Source organism: Antechinus flavipes, chromosome 1, assembly GCF_016432865.1.
Source record: "Antechinus flavipes isolate AdamAnt ecotype Samford, QLD, Australia chromosome 1, AdamAnt_v2, whole genome shotgun sequence".
Classification (NCBI taxonomy): domain Eukaryota; kingdom Metazoa; phylum Chordata; class Mammalia; order Dasyuromorphia; family Dasyuridae; genus Antechinus; species Antechinus flavipes.
This window is the reverse complement of record NC_067398.1, coordinates 564,631,693-564,658,223: the sequence shown is the minus strand read 5'-3', so window position 1 is coordinate 564,658,223 and position 26,531 is coordinate 564,631,693. Positions and strand designations below refer to the sequence as shown.

General features: G+C 38.4%; 1 protein-coding gene across 1 annotated transcript; it reads right to left on the bottom strand.

The window, feature by feature from the left end:
* Positions 1–4,078: 4,078 nt before the first annotated feature.
* IRF4 (interferon regulatory factor 4) lies at positions 4,079–25,598 on the bottom strand. Its single transcript, XM_051970779.1, has 9 exons — positions 25,543–25,598; positions 23,102–23,428; positions 21,634–21,820; positions 20,024–20,112; positions 19,047–19,188; positions 15,916–16,023; positions 12,832–13,185; positions 7,393–7,505; positions 4,079–6,929 (listed from the first exon to the last, which is right to left on the bottom strand). The coding sequence occupies exons 2-9, from the start codon at positions 23,345–23,347 to the stop codon at positions 6,786–6,788; spliced, it is 1,383 nt and encodes a 460-aa protein (XP_051826739.1). The 5' UTR covers positions 23,348–23,428; positions 25,543–25,598; the 3' UTR covers positions 4,079–6,785.
* Positions 25,599–26,531: the final 933 nt, after the last annotated feature.

Sequence of the window (26,531 nt, the reverse complement as noted above, 5' to 3'; positions counted from 1 at the left end):
CCTTCCCTGCTTGCCTCAGGGAGTAGTCTTATTAATACTTTAGGCTTTCTCTGTCAACCCCACCTAATGACCCAGGATGTCATCAGTGGAGACAATGCCAGCTCAAGAGTCAGGAAGACTGATCTTCCAGGTTTCAAATCTGGCCTCTGACATTCACCAACTGTATGACACTGGGCAAATCCTTCACCCTGTTTGCCCCAGTTCTTCATCTTTAAAATAAATTGGAGAGTCACGCACAAATTGCAAACATAATACAGTGGCACATTAAATAGAGTGAAGGATAAACCCAGGTTCAAATCTCACCTCACATACTAAGTGTATGACCCTAAGCAAATTATTCAGTCACTCTTAGCTTCTGTTTTTTTCATCTATAAAATGGGAAAATAATAAATAGCACATAAAACATAAAGGTTGTTGTGAGAATTAAAGAAAATAATATATAAATTACTTTGCAAACCTTTATATAGATATTATTATTATTATAGATTTTCAATTTTCATTTTAGATAGGTTTAGAACTCTACCCATTAAGCAACATAAGCATTTCTCTCATAACTTATAAAGACCATCTCAGCCTGCCTATCACTCACCTATCTGATCCTCAGCTCTTAGGCTAAGGTGACTGAATTTACCTATTCCTCACTTTAGCGTTCTAGTAGTGCATCCTCCAATATGATTAGTAGTTCCTACTAATTTGAGGGGAGGTGCTAGTGAAAACACTAATACTTTTCTGACTTCCACTGACCTTTCCCTCTGTAAGATCTGGATAGATCAAGTCATACAAATTATATAACTCTGTTGTGCCAAGAAATGGTTTAAGCTATTTAAAAGAACCAGTGTTCTGAAGCTCCTCACAAATGTTCACAAACATTTGTTAAAGCTAATTTAAATCATTCTTATCAACTGATATAGATCTCACATTTGTTTAGCAGAGTTCAAGTTACCAGAGGAAAGAAATAGAAAGATATTCTATTTGTACATCTTTGCCTACCTGTTAACTTTCAGTGAGAGTCTCATCTAATCAATGCCTTGTTAGTGGTTTTTTTAAGGATAAGAGCATAAAGGATGAAAACCACCCCATTTAGGAAGCTTCATGTATTGATCTGGTGACATATGGCAATAGAATTGTTCAAAGACCAGCCTGACTAAAGTAAGAAAGGCTCATCCCCACAAAAAGTTGGTAACTTCGTTTTTAATGTATATGGAGTATCATGTGTAATTCTCAGAGAGAACACCCCCTCAAGCAGGTGTCAGACACTAATGAGGAGAGTCTCATATCAATGAACTTTGGCATGCAGATTATCAATGTTTTTATATGTGTGTGTATGTATACATTTATATAAACATTAATATTGCATATGCATATTTACATTTTTACATATTTTTATATACACATAAACACACACAAAGCTTATAACATAGAAGTAGCTAGTTGGCTTAGTGAATGGTATCTGGATTTGAAATTAAAGAAACCTGAGTTTAAATCTTGCTTCAGAAATCTGCCAGCTATGCGATCCTGGGCAAGTCAAGTCACCTCTCTGATTGTTTCCTCCTCTAAAAATGGGGATAATCATCACACCCACCTCATAAGGTTGTTGTGAGGAGAATATGAGATAATATATGTAAAACACTTTGTAAATCTTGAAGGACTACATAAATATTGGCTATTATGTTGTCTACTGTTTTAGAATGTAAGTTCCTTGAGGGTAGGAAGTGTTTGGAATTTTGTGACTCCTTTGGTGCTTAACACAGTTTCTGGAACATAATATGTGCCTACTAAATTCTGGATTGACTGGTTCTATCTGTTAATGGCATTATCTACTAAAGTGTAGAAGGATTATGGCCTGCATCAAGAGAAAGAATACTTATTTCAATGAAACAGTCAAAATAAATGTTCCCATTTTATCAGCCTCAAAGGTACCTGCTTACAGTACTTAGGGTTCCTGGGCCCAGGTCAGTACAAACTCCATTGACAAAAGCTTCTAGCTTCCAAAATAAAGTAAATATTTGTAATAATAAGTAAAAGGTCAATGACAATATTTTTTCCGTTCCACATTGTTAGTAAAGCTAAAGCTATCACTTAGCTCTACAGCTACACTGTACTCTACAGTACAGTTAAGGCATCATTTCAATGAAGAAATGAAGAAAAAGAAAAAAAAAAAGCTAAATCCTTTTTTTTTTCCTTGCATCAGAAAGAGGAATGAGTACCTAGGAGTGAAAGTTGTGACTGTTCTACAAAACACATAAGGTGTCATTTCAACGAAAAATTGCACAAAATTGAAGAAGAAGAAAAAAAGATAAATCCTTTTTTTCTCTTACATCAGAAAGGGGAATGAGTACCTAGGAATGGAAGTTGTGACTGCAAGATATTCTCTTTCCTGACGAATCTGGTGTTTCCCCACCTCCAGCTCCTTCGCAAAAGTTGTAAACAATACAGGCTGACACTTTAAAGGCCAAGGGGATTTCACCTCCATCCTGTGTTTTTTGTTCCACAAACAGTTTTACGTTAGACTTCATATTAAGGTTTGGTTAACCTACATCCCCTTCACTGTTACTGTATGCTTATTGAAGGAAAGAGAAGTAAGTCTCAGTGATACAAAACCAACACATGCTCAGAACAGCTATCTTAAACAGACATGAAAAGGGGGATGGGTATGTTAAGAAAAGGCAGATTGTTATAATGTTGGATTTACATATTCTAGAAGAACTATCCCCAAACCCAGAAATCGTCCTTCTTCACAGATTTCTACAGGCTGGCTGAACACTGAGAGATCTGATTTCAAGGGTGCATACAGTCAGGAAGGAAGTATACAGCCAAAGCAGCAATTTGCTCTCAAGAGGGATAGAATAGAAGTAGGAAGTATTTTCTAAAGCTATCAAGATTATGTCGCTGACTGTGGGTTTTTGGGTTTTTTTTTTTTTGGTTGTAGTTGTTATTTAAGAAAAAAAGAACAATTCATCAATCTATAAAAATGTCTTTATTGGCAATTAACTATTTAAAACAATAGGTTATCACAATTGCTACTCTCTGATCAATTTACAACAAAATTAAGATACAATTATATACAGAGATATTTGTCAGAAAATGAAGTCTTTCCAGCTCAACATTGGTGATTGCATAAACAATAGTTTCAGAAATATTATACTACAAAATCTTTCTTGGAGGACTTTCTGTCACTTGCCTTGTTAACTCAAAGCTATGGCTTGTGGAGGATGGGATGTAATGTAGAGATTTTCAGTCATTGTTACTGGCCTTTTCTACTTCCCTATAACCTCTTGTCATCCTATTTTTTAGTCCTCCACAATTTAACAAAGCTTCATTCCATGCTTCTGCCTAAGAACAAGAAAGATAAGCATTTTTTTTGCTAAAGCCAGTAGTTGCACCAGGGTCCCTTTCTGTTAAAAGTGTACTTCTAATTTTCTGGAGAACTAATACAGAATGTTAAGAAGCCATTATTATGGAAAAATGTTTTTGATGCTCCAACTGGGCATTTCACAGAATGATATATAACAATACTAATCCTTAGGGCTCTGGGTCTCAAAGCCAGACTATTCTGAAGGCAGATTCCAGCATACTAGCAAGTGTGTTCATGTGGTACCAGTCATGCAGATGTTTCACAGGTATGGCATATTGTTGCTTCCTATCACCTGGCTTCACTATTATCCCATTGAATTATTCTCTTTCCATTCTAGTCTAGTTCTCTTTTCTCAAGACAATATTCTAAAGGCAGGGAGGTAATTCTAACTTCCTTCAACTGACTCATCTACAATAATTCAGAAAATATTGCCTCGTGTTCAGCAGCTGGTAAAGGTCACTGTCATATGAAATCCTAAGAAATTCTACAAGTAAACTTGGGAGCAATTAATTACTCTCCCTTCAGAGGGCCAGTGGAGTCTCTCTCTCTCTCTCTCTCTCTCTCTCTCTCTCTCTCTCTCTCTCTCTCTCTCTCTCTCTCTCTCTCTCTCTAACACACATACACATACACACACACACACACACAATCATCATCATCATCTTTTAGTTATTAAAAGATGGTGTTCTCAAGGTTAGGTCAATGTTGAAAAATTATCCATCCATATGTTTTGAAAATAAAAAGTTTTAATAAAAAAAGATGGTGTTCTACTGTTTTGGAGTAGAGGCAGCTATGGGTACAGCAGATAGAAAGCTGGTTCTGGAGTCAATAAAACCTAAATTCAAATCCAGTCTCAGACATTTACTAACTGTGTGAACCTGGACAAGTCAGTCACTTAAATTCTGCCTCCCTCAATTTCTTCAACTGTAAAATGAGGATAATAATAGCACCTATTCCTCAGGCTTGCTGTTAGGATCAAATAGGATAATGTTTGTGAGACGCTTAGCACAGTGCTTGAAGCCCAGTAGATGCTTAAATAATGCTCATTTCCTTCCTGTATTATTTTTGGTCAGGAATAGCATGGCCACTGATTCAGCTACCGTTCATGGTTACTGATCTTGGTTTACTAATGGAAAAGCGAATCAATGACGTGTACTGTGCATTTCAGGATCTTGATCATTTAATCCTCTCTTAGCCCTCCAGGCCATATATCAGTCTCCATTCCTTCTAAAAGTCAAAGTGAGAGAGAAAGAGGAAGTGATTCACAGCCAATGAGTATCTCCCAGAAAATCTGACATCATTCTAAAAGCAATATTCTAATTGAGAGTATAGATTTCTAAAATGTTTTAAAATCCTCCTATTGAAAGAACTTCATTTATTGAAATCAAGGATCTGACTTCAGAATTAAATTAAATGTGAATTATATATGTCTTAATACTGAAAAAGATGCTAGGAGCACCTTCAAAAGATTGACTTGTACCTGAGCATTCTATCCTAAAGAAAATACAGACCAGATCCTGGTAACAGAGACATTAACTCAAGAATGATTCTGGATCTTCCTTTGTCTTACAAATAAAGAAAATAAAAGCATACAGTGTATCAGTTCTCTCACACACAAATAGGATAATATATCCCACAATATTTTGCATCTATAAGATGTATAAAGCACTACAATTTGTTAAAACAAAGCCCTCCACATCCCTAAGAATGTGGCCAGACATACTCACTAGCTGGTGGAATATTTTCAAATCAATGTTCGCATCTACCAAAAAAAAAAAAAAAAAATCAATGAAATCAGGATATAGGGAAGCATAGAATCAAAGAATCTGGAAGTGGAAGGCACCTTGAGGATGAATATCTTCATTTTAACCTTCATTTTACAGATAAGGGAATTAAGTCCTGGAGAAATTAGATGGCCTGTCCAAGGTCACTCACACAGTAAATAGGGTAGCCCAGACTACTCTTTCCAGTATTCCACACCACCCTAGACATGTTTTAAAGTGGGAAATACACATTCTATTTTTCCCAAATAAAACAATTTACAAGAACAATTTAAGAAACTAGTTGCCTTTGCAAATATATTTCCTAATCTACATGTTGGACAAAATATAGCAAATCCAAAGCTCTGTTAAAGAATTATTGTTATAAGGAAGGATGTGACATCCAGACATAAGCAAAAACAACTCAGAGTTTGCAATAAGTTCAATGCTGTCATCATTTTTCATAATACAAGTCACCACATTTACAATCCTGGCTCCTCCTCTTTAGTGTAACCACGGGTAACTGACTAATAGCCAAACAAACCAAGCAAAACAAGAGGGAAAATGTCACGAGTTTCAAAAATCTTTAGCAATTGAACTGCTTCTTAAAGAATACACTAAAACATTTTTCAAAGCATAAAAGAGAGGAAAGGATGAACATCTATTTGTAAATTACACACATACACCCACACACATTTCTGTCTATTGATCACACAACATTGAAAGTATATACACCTATTTTATTCATCATTATTATTCTCTTTCTAAGCTGGGAGAAGAGGGGCTAGTTGGCAAAGGGGTGTATCTCAATTTATGATATGAATTATGATACTAAAGGCATGAGAAATTATGATACTAAAGGGAATGAAACTCTTCCAACTCAAGAAAAGAGCCTTTCCTAACCAAGTCTATGCTCAAAAATAATTTCCTTCCCATCAAAAATTTTGCCACAAGAGCTGTAATTTCAATGGAGTTCATTAATATGTTAATATGTAAATATAGTAACTTAATGAATAGATTTATTTTCCCTGAGATTCGGAACACATAAATAGCTTTTGCTATTTTGTCATTGTTCATTTCAGCCATGTTCAACTCTTCGTCTTGAGATATTGGAGTTTGCCACTTCCTATTCCAGCTCATTTTACAGATGAGGAAACTGAGGCAAACAGTTAAGTGACTTGCCCAGGGTCATACATTTAACAAATGTCTGAAGCCAGATTTAAATTCAGTCCTCCTGACTTCAGACCCCAAACTCTATATACTGTACCATTTAACTGCTCTAGATCAACTATATCAGTCCTGAAAAGGCAGTATTTTCCATCTTCAGCAAGAAGTAGCCACTATCAAATCAAAGATAACATATAAGTAAATGTAAACATGCTATTTGGTGGATTTTCACAGTTATTTCCAATGACAGCAGAATCCTTGTGATACAGAAAAACTCAATGGATGTTTCACTGCTGTGAGTCCATTTGAAACAAGTCCATTTTTCAGTCTAACATATCTTATGACTTGTAGACAATGTATAGTTGCACAGCTGAGATTTCTCCTGAATTGTTTCCCTAATACTATCTTGATCAAGAAAAGAAAGGGAGAAAAAAGTTTCACAGCTATTCTTCTTAAGCCATTTGTTGTGATGCAATTAAAAAAAACCCAACTTGCTTTCAGCATTTTCATTCTTGGATGGAGGAATGTCGAATTGGTCGATGATAGTCCTCTGGCCGGGTAATGTGTTCTTGTAAATCAAAGCTCCTCATAAAAGGTCCACTATTTTGCTGAGCAAAGTAAAAGAGTTGTTTGGCTAGTAATGGCTCAACCTTAATGATAATAGAAAAAAAAAAAAAAGGTCAGTGGCAACGTATGATCAAATGCACTTTGCTCTTAATCAGCTAACACTTTATCTATTAAATGCAAAACTTAGTCTTCAGCCAACCAAGACCAAAACATACAGACTTTAGGAAGCACCTAAATAATTGACTGTTCCATTGTTCATCCAGATGTTTATTTCATATCAAACACTGGTCAGAATCTACTGATTGATTTTTTTTCTTGATATTTAAAGTGTACTAGGAACAAGAAGACCTGGGTTCTAGTGAAGACCTTGCACTGTCTAAATTTGTGTTTTGAGAAAAGTGATTCTTCTCTCAGTGTCTCTTTCTCCTAACTGCCTCAATAAAGTCTAAGGTTCCTCCCAATTTTTTTTTTAGAAGTCTGGTTTATGAATATATAAGTCACTCCCTTTTCCTAAAACCATAGAAATTCAGTTAAGCGAATACTTACTTGGGCTGTGATAAGCTTTCTTTGTCTCTGGGGCTCTGGAAATTCCTCTCCAAAGCACAAAACCACCTGGAATCTTGGTAAAGGGCGACCATGATGAGCAAATGCTTGTAACTCTGCAGGTAAGAAAGGGATATTTAGAAAACTTTCTTCCTATACTGTAAGTTTCCAAAGCATACAGCAAGTGCTTAATAGTGATACTGCACTAGAAAACAAGGCATGTATTTATAAGGCATGTGATAGTGAAACATGGCAACATTTATGTAACAGACCCTTCTGACAGACTGGTGAACCTAAAGACCCTTTTTCGCAAACTGTTTTTTAAATGCATAAACCAAAATATGTAGGGTTCCAAAGGAACACAGTTATACAGAAAAATCATTTTTTAAAAAATCTAAGTTCACAGATTCCAGGGTAAATACCCCTGGCATAAAAGGAAAGCTACTAAAAGATAAAAAAGAAATGAATAATGATGAACCTGCTAAGATAAATGGGTAAAAGGAAGAAAGAAGAAACAAAGGAAAGAAGGAAGAGAAGGAAATAAAATAAGAGAAAAAGGAGAAAGTGAAAAGGAAGAGAGAAAGAAAGAACAAAAGGGAAGGCAATGTTCAAAAAGATCATCATAATAAGCAATTGCTTAACTACAAAAGGTTTCAAAATATTCTATTTATAAGAAAAAAATTTAAAATTTTAAAGAAATGTTGCCTGAGTTTTTTTTTTCTCCTCCACCCACATATCCCTTCTATGGTATTCCAATGCCATCCCTACTTTCAAATAAATCACCGTGCCTCAATCAATTATCATTTTTGTTATTCAATCATGTCTGATTATTCATGACTCTATTTGGAGTTTTCTTGGCAAGGACATTGGAATGATTTGCCATTTACTTCCCCACATCATTTTTACACAAGAGTAAACTGAGGCAAACAGGATTAAGTGACTTGTCCAGGATCATACATATACTAAGTGTCTGAGTTCAGATTTTAATTCAGATTTAAAATGGTTCTTCCTGATTCCAAGCCTGAAATTTATTCACTGTACTACGTCACTGCCCCTGATTATAGTTTTAGTCTAGGTTATTTTAAGATCTCGTCTTTAAAATGAGATTTTTTTTAAACAAGGAAAAACAAAGGTACACCCTGAGAATTATATAGATTAGTCATACTAATCTATATCCTGCCCCTGAACCCAGATGGCTCTGGAAGGGAAAGTGAGGCTGGTGACTTTTCACAGCTGTCCCTCACTTCAATCCTATTCATCTACAAGTCATCATATCACCTCTCCGATGTCATCATCTTCTTCAAGAACAAAATACAAACAACAACATGAGTTATAGACTTCATTTAGTTTGGGAAGCATTTTGGACATCTTTTAGTAAGTTCCATGCCTAAAAGATTTAATGCTGAACTGCATTTTCAGATATCAATTGAAGCAAAAGAGTAATGGGAGGCTGGAACAACATATGTAATCAATGAGCCATTGATTACTGTGGCCAAGCACAAGAGTGCACCTGGAGACAAGAGTATAGCTCAGATCCACAGCTCCTTCCCTGAGCACTTATAATTGACACTAAAGCCTTGCTGAACAGAAAAATGCTCAGCTTATTACATCAGCTCATCTTTCCCTAGTTGATATTCAAGACAACATTCCTGTTTGGGGCTGTTTCAGTTTATTAAGGAAAGGGTAACATCTCATGTCTCCGAATCTATTTGACAGCAATTTAAACTTCGCAACAGCTCTATGGATGCCTCTTTTATCAGCTAGATGCATCGGGGTACTGCTTCCAAGGGACTGTCCCTTGGACAGTTTGTGTATACTGGATGGGTTGATATGAAAAAAGTTTCCGTCAGCCTTTTTAATAGCAAAAGAGTTTCTAGCTAACTCACTTGACTATGTGAAAGAGGGGAGCATGGAGAGTTGGGGTAGGCAGTTGTTTCCAGAATTCAAACTAAACAAAACTATTTCAATGAAACCTGGAAACAAGTCCAGGAAAGTAGAAAGCTGAGGCAACATGCTGGGTGATACAACTTCCTAAAGCCTGTAAAGGGGAAAAAAGAGTTTGTGGGCTATGCTATTTGTCTATATATATAACCCAAATTCACTCAATCAATGCTCATTTCTACACTTGATTTTGCCTATGTGAATGCCATTTGAACACCCAAAGTGAAAAGCGGACTAAATTCTGTTCTGATAATCTTCCAGTTCTCTAATAATAATAATTTAATAATGGCAAGGAGAAGGAGGAAGAGGAAAAGAATGAAAGGAGGAAGAAGAGGAGGAGGAGGAGAAAAGGAGGATAGGAGGAAGAGGAAGAGAAAGAGAAGGAAAAAAGAGGAAGAGGAGGAAGAGGAGGAGGAGGAGGAAGAGAAGGAGGAGGAGGAACAGCAGCAGCAGTAGCAGCAGCAGCTAGGTGGTACAGTAGCTAGAGAGCTAGACCTGAAGTTAGACTCATTTTTCCTGAATTCAGGCCTAAGTAAGACACTTCAAATAAGGTCACAAAGAGACAGTACTGAAATGATTGAATAACAATAACTCCAAACAATCATAATAATAGTTAACAAAGCACTTTCTAAATAATGGAATATGGATTCACTGGTTCAGGCATCAAGAGGACCTAGATTCAAGTTTTGCCTTTGATGCTTATTCCCTATATGATCTTGGACAAGACTCTTTAATCTCCCTAGACCTCAGTTCCTCAGCTGCAAAGTGAAGGGGTTTGGAGGGAGAGCTAAGTGGCCTCTGAGCTCTTTCCCTTCCAATGTTAGATCTAGACCCCGTCTGTGATCTTCCATCCTCACAACAGTTCCGAGAGGGAAGTATTATAAGCATAAACAAACCACAATCAGGCTCAAAGATGAATTCTGCTATTGGCTTAAATAATAACTTCTGGGTGGATGAGAGGAGCAGACTGGACTGGATTGTCCTGCAGGATTCCTTTTGCCCACTGCTTGATTATACCAGTCTTCCAGGTACAGAGAAGCTATGGTTTAAGAACATGCAGCTGAGACTCAGAACAGGAAGGAAATGCATACTGAAACTTTAAGGGGAACTCAGGAAGGCAGAAGTGATTTTCTTGAATTTCTTAGGATTCTTGAGCTAAAAGCCCCTACTTGTGTACCATCCCTCTTTTCCTTCACCCAAAGCAGCTAGGCTTCCCTATCAGTGGCAAGGCCAGCCCTGGCTGTGCCCAGCCCTGGCAGGCCAAGTCCTGGCAGTGCCCAGCCCTGGCAGTGCCTAGCCCTAGCAGTGCCCAGCTCACAATGCACAGCTTTCTCCAGTTCCTTCCCACCTCCTACCTCATTGGTAGGACTTCATCATGTCTGCAGAAACTAAACTCTCAAGAGAATTCAGAAGCATTGTCCAGCTGAGTCTCTTAATTTTTAAAGATGAAGAGCTGAAGCCCAGAGAGGTTAAGTTCTCCATTCACAGAGGATGAGGTAGGGTCCGTATTAGACCTTAGACTGTCTGACCCTAGCTCTAGTGTTCTGTTTAGAGAGGCCATCCTGACACTGAATCCAATGCAGGCAGGGTTCACAAACTTAGTTTAACTGCTTCCTTTGCTTACTATTCTTCCCTTCCACTATCATAGGGCACCCCACTCAACTGAACCCAATGCAATAGCTGAAGTCTATACCAAGACAGATTTTTGTAGTATTGCTTAAGATGTCCTTAAGAGCCTAAAGAGTTTACTTTATAGGATCACAGATTTAAGGCTGGAGGAAACCTTTGAAGTCATTGAACCCAACCTTCTTATCTTACAGAGTAAAAAGCTGAGGCACAATGAAGGGAAATTATTTATTTAGGGTCACACAGCTAGGTAGAAAAAGTCTAAGGCAGAATTCAAACGCTTGGCTTCCTGACTGTAATCTACCCACTAAGTCACCCATTAAGTACCCTTGCCATTTTAGAGAAATTGTTCTTGTTTGTCACTCCCTGATAAGTGACTGGGTGAGACAGCAACTATAGGTCCAAATATAGGCCATGCTCCCCCCAATCCCAATTCAGTTTGCTTAAAGTATGCGTACAAAGTGTTATATTTCTTTGTTATAGACTTTGATATCTTAATTATTGAATAAGTTAAACAGAATTTTTTTTTAAATGAGGGCAAAAAATAATCAGTGCTATTTTTGACACATGTAAATAAAATTGTATAAGAATATTTTACAAAAGTCTTCAGGAGCTGTAATAAGGTTATTTTGCACACATGTTTTCAGAGGCACCATGGGATGATGGTTAAATAGAGAGCTGGTTTTGATACCAGGAAGATCTGAATTTTAATTACGCTTCTGACAAATATTGGGCTAACTCTGAGCAAAGCTCTTAATTTTTGATAAGATGTCAACCAACACTGATGAAGGAATTGCGCTCACCCAAGAGTTCCCTAAATTTGCAAAATCGAAGATTCAATTGTTATCTGGACCAATGGACTTTTTCATTCCAAATAAATCTCCTGTTAATGATATAAACTCAAATGATTTGTACTAAAACAGTAATTTTTCAGCAGAGAGGATAGCATTTAAGAGACTCTTCAAGGGACTAGACTACATCAATCTGGCATTGTTGGCATCTGCCTAACTTTTAAACATCAGTAATAAGAACCTCAATGGTCAAAAGATACAGCAAAGATGGAGGATTTCTGGGCTAGGGCTGCCAGAAATCAGTGATGAATTCATGAGATTACAGACTGAGTGAAGGGTAGGAAATAGGCAGTAATCAGCTACTATCCCCTCCCTCTCCTCTCCAAAATGGGCAACCTGGACCACAAAAGTAATCTCTTAGGTTAGGCTTCAAAAGAAGGGACAAGTTATTATTGTGAAAGTTAGCTTAGGATAAATCTAATGTAGATACATAACAAAGGGTATCTTGCAAAAACAGCCTATTATAATCAACACATGCCATCTAAATGCACACATCACAAAAATAACTCAAAGCAACAACCCTTAATAATTTCCCTCTTTAGTCAGATTCAATAGACCCATTTCAAGTTTCCATATGCCAAAAGGCAGTTGCATAAAGATGATACATCTGAGCTTGCATTATTAATAACATACTTCTAACTCTAACCTTTACAATTTTTCTAGGAAATTTAAAGGTCTGAGACAATATCACATATGCTCTCAGAGAACATATTGCTAAAACACTTAAATTTCTATTCATGGGATACTATTTGTTGAAAACCAGAATGTAAAAGGCCATTCTATAAAGCATTTCATCTGGATTTGTATTTCCCCCACCCATACTAAGTCAGAATATAAGACAGTGTTTAATGGGACAACAGGTATGGCAGATGAGCCATAAAACTTGGATGACCCTTGTCAAAGCACAGAATTGACAAAGAAAAGGTCTCTGGATTCATATGTGAATGAGCTAGTCATTCTTGACTATTTTCTTATTACCATCTCCCTCCCAGAATCCAGAAATCCAGAAAAATATGTTCATTACCTGATAAAAATTGTTGTGTGTCAAAAAGTTTGCAGGTCTGATCTCTTTCCAGCTTATTAGGACGGTCACTGCATAATGCCAAAGGTCCATCCCAGTAGATTCTGCTTTGGCAAAGTCTCTTAGCATACAGCCCATCAGGTGCCATCCAGAGAATGACTCCCCTTTCCAAATGGCTCAGCAATTTTTCTATGTTTTTCCTCTGGACATTATCATCTGGATAGGGGAACAAAACCTGCTCCAAGGTACTGGCATCATAGCTCTGGCCGTGAGATATCCTACACCCTTCAGGGCTCGAGGTAGTTATCTCCTTCACCAGTATTTCTCGATAATATAAACATATGTGCAGTCGGCAATCTGAAAACAGAGATTTGTTCCACAATTAACATCAACAGAAGAGTACTCTACAATCCTTCTATTAGTCATCACACTAAAAGATTTTAACTTGAATAAATGATATTTAATTTGTTTTCATATTTCTGGTGGTGGGACTGATACTTCTAAAATACAGAATCATCTTGTACTAATGACTGAGAATTTGTTTTCAAACAAGAGAGTAAATCATGAGCTTGAGAAAAGATGAGCTCTAGAGATAGCCTCAACCAGTCAAAAGAATGGTAATCCCCAGTCTCTGCTGCTATGTTCACTAATATTTTATGATTAGCTTGAGTTTGGGGTGATACAGTATCTGAGAACATGCTTCATGGAAAGACTGGAGCAGGCATAAATTGAGGAACTAAAAGTCCATGTCTTATTCCAGACAAGCTGGTAGGCAGGCATTCTTATGGTTCAAACGTGAAATATAATGAAAGGAAAGAAAAAGGGAATGAATGAAAGAGGAGAAAAGAAAAGAAAGATTAAAGAAGGGAAGAGAAAGGAATGGAAAGGAGAAGAGAAGTGAAAGAGGAAGGAAAAGGGAAGGGAAAAGGAAAGAAAAAGGAAAAGGGGAAGTGAAAGGGGAAGAGGAAAAGGAAGGGAAAGGGGAAAGAGAAAGAAGGAAAGGGAAGGGAAAGAGAGAAATGAGAAGAGAAAGGAAAGAAAGGGAAGGGAAAAGGGAAAGAAAGGGAAGATTTTTTTAATGATATTTTGTCAAGATGAAAGGAAATAATTGTATAATCACAAGTGTTTTGCAAACTAACTGGTAATACAAAAAATATTTCTTGAAGACAACATTTAGTCAAATTTAATTAAAATCTTATCTTCTGCTGATGTTTGAAAACAGTCCTCAAGACTATGTGTTCTAATGTTTTAGATGTGAGATATGTAAATTTATTCATTTCACCTATTTAGGAAAAATCCTAAATAGCATTTACAAGATGAGGGGAAGAAGTTTCCCTAGTAATTAGAGAGTTCTTTAAAATCTTAAGGAAAGACTCCAGACAAATTTCAGATCTCCCAATACTGTATATTCAGTGACTTGCACATGTAAGTGAAGAAGATGAATAATTTTCACTGAATTTGATCAGAAGACACCAATCAATCTTGACCAGAAAGGATCCAAAAGATGAAGCCCATAAAATTTCCCTTTTTCCCCCTTCACTAAAGAGAATTGGCTCAGCTTGCCACTCACTGTGCAGACAGACTCAAACACCAAGAACTCGGGCAAAGTGTAGTTTTCTTACAAAGAGGAGGTGTTGCCTTTTGGAGGTGACTCTTGGGGCAGGTTTCATTTCATTTAGTGACGTCAGTTATCACAAGGTCACACTGACATAAATAGCTGTTTATTTCCTACTTCTCTAGCACCCACGCAGACTGGAGTACCCATGAAAAGAATATGAAAGTTCTAAAAACACAGATGCTCTCATACACAATTCTTACTGCCCCAACACACCTCCTCCCAAAAAGCATTCTCAATCATTGCGACTTCTCAGAAGACCAAAAGTCTTTTCAATTTTAGCTCCGACTGCAATCAATGAAAATCAAATATTCAAAAGCCACTATTAAAAATAACCTTCCCTCTACCCCATGTACCACAGTCCTCTAACATCATTTTTAAAATGAGGGTAGTTTCAAAGTGAGTAATACCAAAAGTTAATATTGATCTATAAAGGTCAAATCTTTTCACCATGCAATCCAAGAGAGTTACCTAACTTCTTTGATTGGCCTACAATTATACTACATCAAATATTCCTTAAAATAAGGGAAACTAGGGCCCAGAAATCCAATTGTTATTTGTTATACAAAGATAATTGTTGCAATGAAAATTGTAACCTATAATTGCTACATTTATTGTCAGCCCTTTGCTCAGAAATTTCTAAGACTGAATCCTGCTACAGTAGACACTCAATGTGTATTTATTGAATAAACTTGTACATCATCAAAAGTGAAATTTGTGGACATCATTCTTATTACTAATAAGAATAGCTAACATTTATATAGTATTTTAAGGTCTACAAAATCGTTTATAACCACTATATACTTTTATTTATTGATGGTCATAAACTAAGAAGAACTCAATTTAAACAATGGATCCTGAAAGAAGGAGATAGAAAGATGATTCTAAGAAATTAATTTAATAAAATTTTGCTGTTTTTTTATTGGTTGCTTTAGTCCAAGTTTAGTTTTTAGCTTATACTTGTGTATATCTTACATATGTGTGTAGATGCACAGGAAAAGAAGAGACCAGTACCAGTTGCCTATATTGTACTTTCCCTGATGTAACAAGTCACTGTTTCCTGAAAGCACCATATTAGTGATGAATTTCTACATTTCCTGGCTTCCTTTAAGTACCAACTAAAATCCTATCTTTTTATCCTTCCCCAAACTCTCTTAATCCTAGTGCCTTGCCTCTCAATTATTCCCTATTTATCCTGTATATAGCTTGCTTTGTTTGTCTGTTTGCATGTTGTCCCCCTTGCTAGATTATAAGATTGAGGTCAGGGACTGGTTTTTGCCTCTTTTTGTATCCCCAAGACTTAGCATGGCATCTGGCACATAGTAGGCTCTTAATAAATATTGATTGATTGGTTAGTCTTCTTTTTCAGAGAGGTGTTAACTAAATAGTCCACAAATGTGAGCCGCAAGCGACAGCTGCTGTGACTACATTCTCTCTGTGGCTTACATTGTTAGACAGAACATTACACTTACCTGAGAGGGCCAGGGCTTCAGCAGATCTTATGCTTGGCTCTATGGGTATTCCAGGAGTCTGTGACTCAGGTGGCGCACAAGCATAAAAGGTGCCCGTCACCTGGCAACCTGTATTTACAAATAAAAACCAAATAATTTCTTAATTAACAAAGTCATCAAGAGGCAACATGTTTGCGAAGCAACATTGCTATTCCTATCCTTGAGAAATAAACTGGAGGCCTTTTACACAGAGCCAACCTTTGTGAACCTGACAGTGCAAGAACCCAAGAAGTTTGGAGCTAACTGTATTCCATATCAGCTCTGTGAGACAAGTATCTGAAGTAACTAGTTGAAATCTTGGCCTGTAGGAAACTAGGAACAGGGAGAAGAAGCTAGGGAGCCCAGAGTCCTGCCATTTAGATCCTGGAACCAAAGGATTTTGTGTACTTTCTTTGAACTTTCTGACATGAGCAAAATTGAGTGGGAACTTTTCAAATATATAGTTTACTTCTTTAAAAATGTGCTTTTGATGACTTTGGAAGAATTGGACAAAGAGAGAAACAACCTTGGTCTCTTTAAATAATGAAAGATTCTACAATGAACATTCCTTTCTATTTGCTTTATCTTACTGTTCTTTCAGAGATTTGTCTGTCATTCCCTCTCTTAAAGTCTTAGTGTAGTTTTAAATTATTAAGGTATTAAACTTCTCTGTGACTTTTGGGACATCCTGCATTTATAACCACAGTCACATAATTAATACTTATGGCCATCAACCTGGTCCAAATGGTCCAAATCCATTTTAAACAGAACTAGGACTTGGAAATGTTCTCATTTCAAAATTGGGAAGAATATGGCAAGGAAATATTCCAAGGAAATCATCTCTGAATAATTCAAATAAATGAAAGCAGAATACTATAGGTATAAGATACAAAACATATATCAAATGATAATATATAATATTAACAGCATAAAGCTGAATGCTTTGGGGGACAAAGTATTATTAAATTCTTTGTCTTTGCATCCCTGGTGTCTGTTAGCATAGTACCAGGCATATGGTAAGTGCTCAGATTTACCTGTCCACTTATTAGTTGACTGAACATAGACGTAATTTAATATATGTTGGCTAAAAAAGGAATAGATGGTCTCAAAATATGCAAAAGAAGCAAATTATTAAGTGTTCTCTCAGTACTTCTATCCAAAGATCAGGCTTTTAGAAGACCTAGTATTTTGTGGTATATTGTCCTAAATAGTCTCTGTAATATTATATTAACAATTTCCCATGTGCTATTTAAATAGTCTTGTTCTGCTTTTGCTATGTTAAGTCTCCTATGTTCTCCTATGTCTCCTATGTCTCCTATGAAATTTCATTTCAACTTTAGGGGTGGGGGGAGAATCTCCTTAAGAGTTATGGCCTGGTCTAATCTAAATGTAATAAAATCCTTCTAAAACTTAATAGTATTATATATCTTTTATTTTTACATTATACAAACTATTTTTAGGATCTTATAAATCTCAACATAGAATTTGTTAAACTTTTTTGTTTTTAATGTATTTTAATTCAAAATTATAAGTCTATTTCTATAAGTCTCTCTATAGGTTTCTATATAGGTATGCTATATCTATATAGGTAACTATTTCAATATAATTGGGATTTTTTTTACAATCATATATATTTTCCATGCATTTAAAAGCATTATTTTGAAAAGGGGTCCCTATGCTTCTTCAAGAGTCCAGCACCAAAAAAGCTTAAGTGTTTCATTATAGATGCATTTTATAAGTGTTTCAATAAAGTGGACACTTTGAGGCAAACTTCTGAGATGACTGTGGAGTTGAAGGAAACTTTTAGATTGGTGAGAAATGCACCTGAGTATCAAGGATAAAATATTTCATATATAGACAGTGAGATGTAGTGGAAATAATTCAAAGTTTGAATTAAAAGGCAGGAAGGCAAATCCTAGTTCAGCTACTCAAGACTGCCTGAGTCACCTCAGTAAAGTTATTTCACTTCACTTTCAGTATTTCCTGACTTCAGTCTTCCCATGACTAAAATAAGAGGTTTGGACTACATGAACTTGAAGTTTCCTTTCAACTTTAAAATACTATAATACTTTCCATTACCTTTTCAGAGAGGTCACAAAAGAGATAATAATATCAATAGTAAGTTGAATCAAAGATAGGTTATAGGTGACAGTTGCCATTTCTTTTTTGATCCACACCTGTAATTTCATCAATATGGGGAACTCGTGTATGAAAACTCCCTCCCTCTCTTCAAACATATTAGCAACTCAACTATAAGCAAGACTTAAACCCAGATATTCCTGGTTTTCCAAGGCCAGCTCTATCCACTTCAATGTGTAGCTTTTCAATAGCTGCTATAATTCATATTTTTGAAATGAGGAAGATTGTTGCTGTTGTTCAGTCATGTCCAACTCCAGCTCAAAGCTGGAGAATGCTTTTTGGGACTAAGTATTGTTAAATTCTCTGTCTTTGCATCCCTGGTGTGCAAAGGGAAGGAAAGGAATGATAGAAAACTGAGGTTAATACTATTAAGTGACTTACTCAGGGTCATACACCTAGTAAAGTGTCTGAGGCTGGATTTGAATTCAGAAAGATGGGTCTTTCTGATTCTAAGCATGGAATTCCATCCCCTAAGAGCAAAACTTCCTCACTATCTCATGAGTCCTTTTGACGGGAAAGGATGATAAAGTTCTTAGCTTACATCATAGAGCTGGGAATAAAAACTTAGAACTCTAGAAATCTACCACACCAGACATATAATGGCTTCTCTTTAGGATGAGATAGTATTGATTCTACCATAATCTTAATATACTAACTTAGCAGCAGTACCAGAAGATCAACACTTTTGTTTTTTGCCCTCAGTAAAAAAAAAAGGGAATAGATGAAGAATAGTCCAGTTAATAAATACAAGGTAAAGTGAAATTCATTAGTCCAACAAACTATTTTGCCTTTGCATTTACTCATTGCAGTCTTTCTTTACAGTGTTCTCAGAAAGAGGAAGCTCTTTGTCACTGATAGACAACACTAGGTTAGTAGCAATTGTTTTTAACTGTGGTCTTATTATCAGTGAGTTCAGTATGAGTGAGCCAAAAGCACAGACTGTGGATAAAGGAAACCATGACTGGAATTCTTACCATTCTCACAAGCAGGGCCCTGCCAATGGTGACTTCGAGGCCCAAAAGGGACAGTAGCACATTGATAGGGTATTTCTGGGTGAGGCTGTTCTGGAACAAAATCTCTCCAATTTCTGTCATGGGGTATCATATAGTTTGGAACCTGTTCAGATCAAAAAAGAAATACAATAAGGGCTTTAGGAAACTCATCCGAGATCATCCTATTGTTAGGAAATATTTTTCCCTTTGCATATTTCTGGACTTCCTAGGGAATCACTTATTGGGCAAATGGCCAAAAGTGATTCATCAAAAGAAAAAAAAGTTTAAAATGAGTTGTTCATCTCACTGACAAGTTAAAGAATATTTTAAAAATACAATCAAGGCACTGTTTCAACATATTGATTTATGCAAAGCTTCATCATATGGTTAAACTCTGGCACCAAAAATACCACAGGGAAAACTATCTCCCTTTACCCATCAGATTCAATCAAATAAAGCTGTAATTCACTTTGGAAAAAGCCAGCTAGGATCAGCTGCCCTGTGGTTTCACATGATAAAGTATTTCTTCCCAAGTTATAAATTTCAACAAAAGGCCTATTTCCCAGAAGATTTTAGAATCCATTGGGGGGGGGGGGGGGGATAATCTACTCCATCTTTCCTTGTCTCTGTCTCTCTGCCTCTCTCTGTTTGTCTATCTCTCCATGTGTCTCTCTCCTTTTTTTATCTCTCTGTCTCTGTTTCTCCTCTCTCTTTCAGGCTCTTTCTGTCTATGTCTCAATCTGTTTATGCTTCTTCCTCTTCCCCACTCCCATCAAACATAACATTTTTATAAAATCCACCATTGATTAGACCAATGATATACCAAAAACCATTTGGAAATGTAATTTTTAAAATTTTTTTCCCTTGTTCTTGACATATAAATAATGAACTTTATTTTTCAACTGAATTTACTAGGTTTTTTTGGAAATAGTTTACTCTCATAAAATTAATCAACTTACTTGAGTTTGCAGCGATGGGTAGGGAGTGGGCATTGCAAAAGGGTGGTTCATAATTATCTGGGAATCCTCCAAACTCAGTTGTTTAGCTCCTATTTGTAGGTAGGTGAAAGGGAAATAGTAGAACATTAAAATAATAGTAATAAAACCTAAGGTTAAAATATAAATTTGGATACAGAATGGCAGTATTTCAGAGTGAAGAGGACCTTAGAAAATATTCAGTGCAGAAAGTATAGCAAACAAGATATTTTCTCAATATTTATAGGTTTTACTTTCAATGAGAAAATGATTTCTATAAGGAAATGGACAGGATACTCACAAGAGTAAATAAACTTAAAGTTTAGCCTTTTGGGTGGTAGTTAGTCACTAAAGACTCTCAGGAATAGCCAAAGTCCCTAGTGTCCAGTGGTTATCTATATATGGCCTATGACATTACTAGAGTATTTCACTCATTAATCACAAATTAATCAAAGAAAAAATGCCAGAGGATCTATAATATACCTCTTCATGAATGATGAGAAGCAGGCAATCAATAAGCTTTTCAAAACTGTTTTACTATGTGCCAAACTCTGTGCTAAACACCAGGGAGATAAAGAAAGGTAAAAGATGTTGCTTACTCTTAAGGAATTCACAGTCTAATGGTGGAGACAACCTGCAAATAGCTATGTACAAACAAAGTATGTACAGGACAAACAGGAAAAACAAAGAAAAAGCACTCTTGTGGAATGAGGAAAGGGGGGGATTTTTAGCTAGGATTTGAGGGCAGCCAGTAGGCAGACATAAAGAAGGTGATAATTCTAGGCAGGGAGGACAGCTAAGGAAAATACTTGGAATTTGGAGATGGAATAATTCATTTAAGGATCAGTAAGAAGGTCCAATGTTATTGGATCACAAACTACATGGGGCTGAATAAGGAGTGAGAAGACTGGACAAGTAAGGGGAGGGGGAGATTATGAAGTTTTTTGAATAATAAACAGAAAATTTTATATTTGATACTTGAGGTAAGATCCTTGAGGGAGCCATTGGAGTTTATTAAAGAGGTGAAATAATCAGCCCTGAACTTGAAGAATTTGACAGCTTAGTGAAGAATGGATTGAATTGGGCAGAGATGAGTCAGGGATCTACAATAAGCAAAGCATGAGATGATGAGATCCTGCACCAAGTGGTGGCAATGCCAGAAGAGAGAAGGAGGCAGAGGAAAGACATGAAGAAGGTGAAATTGACAGAATCTGGAAAAGGCTAGATATTGGGGGAGTGAGATAATTGAGGGAGAGAGAAGAATCAAGAATGAGATGACACCTTGCTCAGAGGATGGAAATACCCGGCATCATAAGAGGGAAATTTGGAAGAAAAGAGGCTTGGGATAGTGATTAGGGGGAAAGTTTTGATAGAATCTTTGCTGGAGTAAGAATCTGAGAAGTACACACATAAAAACTATAGAAAACTCAAAGAATGAGGCTGTACCTTTATGAGTTTTCAACCTGATTGATAATTTGTATGAAGACAGAAAAAATATGACAAAATAAAATTAAAGCATTGTTTTTCTATTATTAATATAATGCAAGAAAATGAGATTTGGTTTTTAAAATAGCAATAGCAAGGAAATTCCTTACCTTTTTTGGCCCCTTCTGGAACAATTCTGTAAACTTTATATGGATCTGAAATGTCCAACTGGCTTCTGTCAACCAACTCTTCAAAATCATTACTCTTGTTGAGGGCACAGCGCAACCTGGTCTTCCAGGTTGGAGGGTCTGGTTTGTCAATACCTTCCCTGAATTTCCCTTTAAAGAGTGCCCAAGCCTGAGAGAAAAAGTTAAGAAGGGAAATGTAAAATTAAAATGCTATTTTAAAAAGATGCCCAAAGGAATTAGTTAACAATAAAAATCACAATTGTGTCATACTTCTGCACACTATTTCCTTTGAAAAACAACATTGTTGAACTCAAGAGAAATGGTCTGAGTAAGAGGAATAACTGGTTGACTGATGGACTGGACAGTTACCATGTCAAAATGACTCAAAAATGGAGGAAGGAAGCTCAAAGAGTTTGGGGATTTTGCCAAGGCTGTGGTTATCTAGTCAAATAATCAGCTTCATCATCTTAGAATCACAGATTTCTATCTGGATGAGGTCTCAAAGATCATACTCTTAAGATAAGGAAAGTGAGGCTTCATTTCCCATAGAAGGGAACCAAAGTTTGCCCAGTGTCACACAAATAGTAAGGGTGAGTTTTCCAAGTGGGAACCTGAATTATATGACTGAAAATCCAATTCTTTCACCTCCAGAGATATATATACTGTGGGCAGGTGTGGGTGAGAAGATGAATCAGGAAGAGAATAGTCCTGTATAAAGAACATATTCTGAAGGACTGTCAAAACTTTTAGAAACCTGAAATCTAAGAAAAACCTCTCTCCTTTGCTTTTGTAACATTGCAGGTGGCAAGAGTACTTTCTCATAAGATCAGTGTAAAACCTGCTGTAGAACAGAATAACTTTTGTCTGCAAACTAAGAGACATACACAGAGATATAGGGACAGAAGGAGCTAGAGATATAAAGAGACATACACAGAGAGAGGGACAGAGACAGAGGAACAAAAAGAGTCATGTCCTACTCTCTTCTTGCTCTTTCTAGCACAATGCTGCTCCTCTTAAGAAAGGAGAGCTCCCTGTCTGGGCCAGCAGCACTTCTTTCTAGATATTGCTCACCTAGCACTCTCGGGGCTTGTGACTTGGCCCCTCATTTGTGCAAACACCTCAGAAAGCACCAACTTTTCGTTTTCTCATGTGGCCTCCAACGGGACTGTACCTAAGGGTTCCTATCCCACAGACAGCTACCCATTTCCCGGGTCCTCCCCTAACATCTCCACAAACCCAACCACTACCCCTACCTCCTCTGCCTGCTACTGCTAACTAACTGGGGGAGGGCTATTTGCAAGACCTGCTATGGGTGTGAGAGCCAGCCTCCGCACTCCTTTCTCTCCCCATCATCCTTCACCTGAGGGCAGGGAATTTGCCCAGTTCAGGAGCTAAAGGGGCCTCCTCCCTCCCTTTCTGCTCTTCTCCTAGCTTTCCAAGTGTTAATGACCTTGAAGAGGGCAGCATCCTCCTCTCGGTTGTAGTCCTGCTTGCCGGCGTGTTTCCAGGGGATACGGAAGATGCTCTTCTCCTCATTCTCCCACACGAGGCCCGGGTACTTGCCGCTGTCAATCTGGTCAATCAGCCACTGGCGGAGTTTGCCGTTACCACAACTCACAGAACTCATCCCGCACTCGCTGCTGCTGCTACTGCCGCCGCCGCCGCCGCTGCCGCCGCCGCCTCCCTCCAAGTTCATGCCCCGAGCGCCGGGTCTCTAATGCAGCTGCGAGGCCGCCGGTGTTGCTTCTGCACCTCTCGCAAATGCCCTGGCCCCCAACTAAAGAGAAAGGGATGAGAAAAAAGGAGTCCGACCCCTTCAGTGGATGCGGACACTAGGAACTCAAAGACACCAATGAGCCCGCTCCAGCCCCATTCTCCCTCTCTCCCGTTAACCCCACAATCAAGAGAAAAAAGAAGCTTCTTGTTTACTAAGCATTCCAACTCTCTACTCTATACTACACTCTTTTGCGGACTCTCAAAGCCCTTCTGAGTGCGCGCTCTTAGGGAGCGGAGATCAGCCTCAATTCCAGTTCTGCTTGCTAGCTATCTCTCCCTTCCTCACCAATTCCCTCATCAGAAGCCAAGGTTTCCTCATCTGGAAGGCATCATCTTACCAATTATAGCCTACCTGGGTACATTCCCAACTCACCCAATACCCTCTTTTTCTACTTTTATTTACGTCTTTGCACGGTTCCCTAAACCCGCTATGCCTTCCCACTTGAAGGTGGGGACTTTTTATTTGTCACATCAGTTAATTATTGGGAATCCTAGTCTAGCTATGGGAGGCTAAGGGAAATTCTCCCGATTCCAGGCTCCTATTATTTCCAAGCAAAAAAGTTAACCCGACGTTTAGGAACACCTACCTCAATTCTCATGCTCTCTACCTTATAGTTAACTCTCCGTCCTTCCCTAGCTAAAAGTGCCTACGGGCAGTATAGGAAAAAAATCAGGGCCCTAAGATTAGAAACGAGAGTCACGAAAGCTAATATGATTGAAAAGAAGAGATAGATGATGAAGAGTTGGTAGGATAGGAGAGCAGTGTCAAAGTCAAGTCCTGAGGTAACTTTAAAGGGACCCACAAAGTTTCCAGACTCCACCGTGTTCACTACCGCCCGGAGAAAAGAAAAGAGGGGATGGAGGCTTGAAGTCAATTTCAGGGTGGCATTTAAGCCCAACCCCGTCTCTAGTGGAGGAGTTAGCAGCTAAAAGTGATCCAAGACCTGTTCCAGAACAAGCAACGAGAAAGTCGCACTGTGGGAGACATACTCTGTCACAACCCACGAATTGCGCCAGCAAAGGCAGTTCAGAGTCCTCACAACTCAATTCAAATTCTGTCATCCTTTTAAAGGGTTCCGGAATTAAACTATCGTCTTCTTGGCAGTAGCCGCTACTATTTGTTTCCCCACATTCCCGCCCCCTAACCTCGCCTCCTCCCCTCGTTAGCAGCCACCACGTGAAACTTTAGCAAGGTGCCCAGAGGAGCGCAAGGCGACTTAAGCAGGGTCTTCCCAAAGATTTAGGTTAAAACTTAACATTGCACCAAGCCTTTAGACACTATTTCCCCGCGGGAAAACAGTTTATACAATCTCTGGCAGCCTACAGATTTCAACTATCCTCGTGATGCCCGTCACATTGCATCCCGAAATAATATTTGTAAAACGCTTAGTACACTGCCGGCCACGCAGGAGACGCTTAATAAATACTCGTTCCCTTCCCATCCCTGGTCGCTTGCTGCTAAGAAAAACTGAAGTGATTCTCTTCTCTCTGTCTCCGCTCTCTTCCTCCCTTCCTCTCACCTTCTGTCTGTTTCTGTCTGTCTCTGTCTCTGTCTCTGTCTCTGTCTCTGTCTCTCTGTCTCTTTCTCTCTCTGTCTCTCTCTTTCTCTCTCTCTCTCTCTCTCTCTCTCTCTCTCTTCTCTCTCTCTCTCTCTCTCTCTCTCTCTCTCTCTCTCTCTCTCCCTCCCTCTCCCCCTCTCTCCTCTCCTTTCATCTTTTCTCCTTTTCTCTGCTCTCCTCTCATCCTTTCTCCTCTTCTCTTATCTCCTCTCTCCTCTCCTCTATTCTCTTCTCCTCTCCTCCATACACGTGGATTTCTGTCCCAAATTCTCATTCAGCATCCATCCAAGGATCCTACAAAGTTCTCTTCCAGCAACACTTTGGAGTGAGAGCGACAACAGTTCAGAGGTAACCATCCATCATTACCTGCATGTGACCTATCCAATCCTGAAAAAGCACTTGTGAATTTCGGGGCTCATTTTTTTCTCAGCTAAGACTGCCAGGATCCCCCTTTTTCTCTTTCTCGCGTTTCCTTACAATCCTTTCCTCCTCCTACCCCCTTTGCTAGTACTTCACTCCCACCTTGGTAGAGGCTCCCGGGACCAGCAGCTCTTACCTCTGTCCCCAGCCTCAGATGAGAGGGCTGATGTTGGGTCCCAAAGCTAAAAGTGGTGAAACTACAGCCCTGCGGGGGGAAGAGGAACTTTATATGAAGCGTGAAAGCCCAGCTCGGGGCGGGGACGGCCAGGAGGGGCGGGAAGGGGGTAAGGACGCCTGGGGTAGGGAGGAATGGGCTGAGGGCGGAGACTGGGAAGGAGGCGGGAAGGAGGCGCGGTTTCCCGGGGCGGGCCCGAAGCTCAGTTACTTGAATTTCTATTTTAATAACGCGGATTGGGGAGGGGAGGGGAGGGAAGGCATGTGCGATCTGCAAAGCACTGAAGTGACTGATTTGGCTTCTTTTTGTGCGGAAGCATGAGCTGGGGTTGTGAAAGGTGGCGAGGAGGAGGAAGAGAAGAGAGAAAGGAGAAGGAGAGAAGGGAAGAGAAGGGGAAGGAGGAGAAAGAAAGGAAAGAGAAGACTGGGAGGAGGAGGACAGAAAAATGAGACCCCAAACCGTACAGCGCTTGCTGGGGAAAGAGTGAACCCTGCGCCCTAGCCGCCCCAGCCATCCTAGTCTCCTTAGCAGTCGAGAAAAGTCTTTGGAACTCAAGGGACCTGTCTGTAAGCAGCCTGGGAAAATCTAAGTCTGGCAGTGATTTCGGCCTCTTTCCCTTGCCCACCCCACTATGGCACTTAACAATTAACCTCCGGTCTCTAAGAATAAAATGAGGGAAATTAGAGGTTAACTACTGTGCCCAGGATTTGCTTTGGAAGTCCTGGATAGTACTATGATAATGATGATGATGAAGAGGAAGAGGAGATGGAGAAAAAAGAGAAGGAGGAGAAGGAAAAGGAGGAGGAGGAAGAGGAGGAAGAGGAAGATCATGAATGAGATAATGATAATAATACCAGTAGCTCTAAGTGACATCAAGAAACTTAATTGTAGAAATAAAAAAGCAGCACGATCCAAAAACCAAAACCAAAAAAACTTCAAGTTTAAACACT